We start from the raw sequence: 4,516 nt of genomic DNA, 5'->3' as shown, positions 1-4,516 counted from the left end.
GGCACCCTACCCAGCCCCCACCTCGGAAGCAGCTCTGTCTCCATCGCCAGTCCTTGTGATGTGGGCATGGCAGAGTCCCCAAGGAGGGGTGAGAGCAAGCAGAGAAGAGCACACAGGGGTGCCACACCCGTGACGGCTTTGGAAAAACACCCAATTCTTAGCAGGTCCCCCTGGTGCAGACAGCAGCCAACACAGGGCCATCCACACTGCGGGAGACCCCAGGCAGCACAGACCATTCACGCTGCGGGAGACACCTGTGGGAGACCCAGGTCATACAGGGCTGTCCACACTGCGTGAGACCTGGGGCAGCAGGAGGTTGGATGCCACCTTAGCTAGAGGAGGGGAACTCTTTGAACCCTCCCCGTCACCGGCCTTGTGTTGTGACTCTACTGGCCACTGAGGGGCACCCTTGACCTCAGAGGCCACCCACAGCCGCCCCGACATTGGAGAGGCCCAGGACGCACACATGGGCTCCCTGGGGGAAGCTCTTGTGTCATGGACAGGTAGACAGGGCTTCTAGGGACCAGTCCCCTAGGTACCAGAAGGCTTTGGGTGTCCAGTGAGTCCAGTGGCTGTCTCAGGAAGGGACGCACATGTGGTGCCAAGGAGGGTCCCAAGTCAGGACTCTTGTGGCTGCTACACGGAGCCCTGGCAGTTGGGATGTTGAGGCCTGGAGTTGGAGGGCATCTATCCTGGCCAAGCCCGTACACGACTGCTCCTGGGAGGGCAGTGGCCCAGGGGACATACCCATGAGTGTGGCCACTGGTGTGGGTCCCACTGCCATAGCCCCACAGCAAGTGGCCTTCCCAGTGAGGGCCGCCCACCCTCCCCAGCACATCAGTGTCACAAACCTCTTCTTCCTTCCTGCCTTTGCAGAAACTGTCAGCCTGAGGGTGTGGTCCTGTGAGAGAGGCAGGTTGCCCCTGGGTGACAGAGCGCAGGCCCAAATTTATCACCCCTGCAGACCAGGAACCCAGAGGCATCCTGCCTGAGCGGTCTCGCACACATGAGCTCTCCCCCTTTATCCCCCAGACCTCAAGCCCAATGGAGGTGCCCGGCCGGGCCAGCGCCGTCCACACCCTCCTGCAGAAAGCCCCTGGGGTAGGTGTCGGGAGCCCATCCCTGGCCCCCAAGGGACGTGTTGCCCCTCGTAGGCTGGCCACGTGGCAGAGGGGCTGGAACCCCACACCCCCAGGCTGGCACTAACGCTCCTGTCCTCTGTCGACCTCAGGTTTCTGACCCATTCCGGGCGGTGGTCAGGGTGAGTGCACATGGCATCCTGGGGAAGAAGGGTGGACAGTGGGAGACCAAGTGGGGAGGGAGGTGGTGCCGGCCCCGCTGAGTATGTCCCGTCCTGTGCAGAAACCAGGGAAGTGGTGCGCGGTACACGTGCAGATCGCGTGGCAGATTTATCACCATCAGCAGAAGATAAAGGTGAGGCCACACGGGCGAGGGTGGCATCCTCAGTGCGGGCTGGGGAGGCCCCAGGCCTGGCTGGGGCTGCACGTGAGCACCGGCCCCCCGCCTGGCTTGGCCCTGGCAGGCGAGACGTGGAGAGGCCAGGCGTGGGCCTGTGTGTGCACAGGGGTTGGCCACCATGCTGGGCACTGGGCTGTAGTTTGAGGGTCAGGAGGCAGCAGGGCCTCCTTGGCTGGGAGTCCCTGGGGCTGTGGGATGGGCTGGGGCTTTCGGGTAGGGCTGGCTGTGGACGTTGGGGAGCAGAGCGTGAGGCCACAGGCATCTGTGCTGGCTGCACCACAATGACCGAGGCCCACAGTGGGCCCTGCACCCCCCTCCGTGATTATTGAGTGCCTGCTGTGTGCTTGGGTCTGCATGACCTGGGAGAGACGGAGTGGCAGCCCTGGAGGCAGAGATCCAAGCACAGGCCACACAGAAGGGGGAACAGGGCCAGCAGTCCTTGCCAGGGTCCAACACAGCCAGGGTGGCCTCAGCCTGGGTACCCCACACCTGTGCTCCTGGCAGTGATGCAGGAGACACATGCTCCCTTCTTAGGAATTGCTACATTCTAAGGGTCCTTTGAGGGAGACGTCACCAGAGGGGTCTGTACACAACCCATGGGCTTTGCCACGTAAACGCTTGGGTGGGACCCCTGCGAGTCACAGCGAAGGCATCCGAGACGTACTCAAGGAGGTGCCATCTGCGTTGGGACTCCGGTGGGAGCCAGGGACACACAGCAGCCTCACGTCACCCTCAGGACTTGAACCTTGCTCCTCCTCAGCCAGGCTGAGGGATGCAGTGAGCACCGGTCTCCAGCCTGGCTTGGCCCTGGCAGGCGAGACGTGGAGAGGCCTTGGTTCCTGTGAAAGCCACAGGTTCTGGCAAGTAGCACACGCAGGTCCCCAGTGCCAGGGCATCCAGCATGATGGCCAGCAAACATCTGGTGCCAGAACACCTGGGCGGGCCTGACAGGGGTGGCGGGAGGTCGTCAGGACACACTCGACTGCCGCATGGCCAGAGCCAGGAGGCACTGGGTCCTGCAGGCCACACCCTCAGCCCATCCACACCTGCCAGGCCCCACTGCAGCCCTGAGCTGCCACGCAGCCATGGTGTAGGGCGTGTAGCTGTGACACACTTACCTTGTGAGACCGGGACTGACTCTAGTCATCGGCTTCAGCTTATCTGGAATAACTTGGGTATGTGCATGACTTTTCAACTTAACTGTCAGAAGTCGGAATACAGGTGAAATATCTTCAGTGAAATCCCAGCCTCCAAATCCAGATGTGCACAGGCACAGAGCCACCCCAGGCCTGCAGATCACGTAGGAAGTTCATGCCCAGTGCCTTCTCCACTGGTCACCCAGGGACGCACACACAGGTCCGCCTGCTGCCCCCACCCTGGTGGCCACCCCACAGCCCAATGCTCTCCATCTTCCCTGCAGGTGCAGCTGGAGCCTCACAAGCTGGAGCTGGGTGCGAAGCTGGACCTGCTGGGCAGGCCCTCTGCCCCTGGTGTGCTCACAGGGCCCCACTACCCACAGGACCTGGCCCGGCCCCTCTTCTCCAGCACAGGTGAGGGGGCACGGGGGCAGGGGCGTCCCTGCCTTGGTGGTACAGAGTGTCTAAGCCCCACGTGTTCCAGGCCTGGTGCTCATCCTCGGACCCAGCCCAACCGCGGTGGGGGATGCTAGGGCGCCCGTCCGGGACTGTTGTGCTGTCTCCCCCAGAGACGAAGGCAGGCGGAGTCCGTCCCCCTTCCAGCTCAGCTTTCGCAGGAAGGGACTTAGCCTTTCGCTGAGCTACAGCGGCCTGCTCCTGAGTCCCCTCCCTCAGCCCTCCCGCCCAGCCTGCCCCACCATGCACACTCTGGCCCCACAGCACCCAGCTATGGCCTTTCCCTAGAGGGTGCTCCTGTGATGGGCCTGGGCGAAGCCGGAGGGGGAGCGCCGGCGACCAAGTCCCGCCCCACAGAGTCACATGGGCATGCAATCCCCAGCAGTGAGATGTGACCACATGCATGAGTGTGGCCTACCAGGATGCACGGAGGCTTGGCACCCGGGGTCCGTGGGGGCTGGTGAGGTGGGCACCTCTGCCTGGCCCGCGCTCACATTCCAGACCCCGGGAGCACGCAGCACCCCCCGTGGTGCACATGTGGCCTGGACACCAAGAGCCCTGCCAATCACTGGTGCTGTGGAACCACCCAACAGCCAGGTTCTCAGAGGCCAGCTGAGGACCAGCTTTGCACCCAGGCTGTTCTGAGGTGGCATCTAAGGCTGCACTGTGAGTGCATTTCTGCCTGCGCACGCACACAAACACACACATACAAATAGCACACATGTACACATGTATGTGTGAACTCATGCACACACAGCCATTCATGCACTCATGGATACTCATACACAAGCACACATATACACATACGTGCACATATGCATGGTTGCTTACACACATGTTCACGCGTATGTGTGAGCATGTACATCTACATATACAAGCACATGCATGCCTTACTCGTTCACACATGTGCTCCCACATGCGTGTGCTTCCATGTACACGTGTGCATGCATGTATGGGCGCCTGCATCCACATACACACATGCACATCCACATACAGTTGACCCCTGAACAGTATAGGGGTTGGGGGCATTGATCCATTATACAGTTGAGAATCCGAGTATAACTTTAAACTCCCCACGACATGCCAGCCTGCTGTGGACAGTAAGTTACGACAGGTGCAGCCAGTTAGCATGTGTTTTGTATGCTAGTGTCATGTGTTGTGTTCCTACCATGAAGTTCTCCAGAGAAAGGAGAACGAACGTTCCTAAGAAAACCACAGGGCAATGGAGCGGCATTTACTTTTTTTTTGTTTTGAGTTGGAGTCTCACTCCGTTGCCTAGGCTGGAGTGCGGTGGCACACTCGACCACCACAGCATCGACCTGCTGGGCTCCAGCGATTCTTCCATTTCAACTTTCCAAGTAGCTGGAACTAATGCTACTTGCTAATTTTTTTTTTTTGAGTTGGAGTCTCACTTCGTCGCCCAGACTGGAGTGCAGTGGCCGCTC

General features: G+C 60.5%; 1 protein-coding gene across 1 annotated transcript in view; it reads left to right on the top strand.

Moving 5' to 3' along the window:
• The window catches only part of FBRSL1 (fibrosin like 1), a gene marked incomplete at its 3' end in the record, with an annotated part of 65,773 nt that overhangs the window by 57,551 nt on the left and 3,706 nt on the right, over positions 1-4,516 (top strand). Inside the window, 4 exon segments of the mRNA XM_021715185.1 lie at positions 1,171-1,268; positions 1,271-1,434; positions 2,149-2,151; positions 2,900-3,029. Coding sequence (XP_021570860.1) covers positions 1,171-1,268; positions 1,271-1,434; positions 2,149-2,151; positions 2,900-3,029 — 395 coding nt within the window.

This window comes from Carlito syrichta, unplaced genomic scaffold (assembly GCF_000164805.1).
Source record: "Carlito syrichta isolate Samal-C Ts95f unplaced genomic scaffold, Tarsius_syrichta-2.0.1 Scaffold306821, whole genome shotgun sequence".
NCBI lineage: Eukaryota > Metazoa > Chordata > Mammalia > Primates > Tarsiidae > Carlito > Carlito syrichta.
The sequence above is the reverse complement of the archived record's forward strand: the minus strand, read 5'-3'. Positions and strand labels throughout refer to the sequence as shown.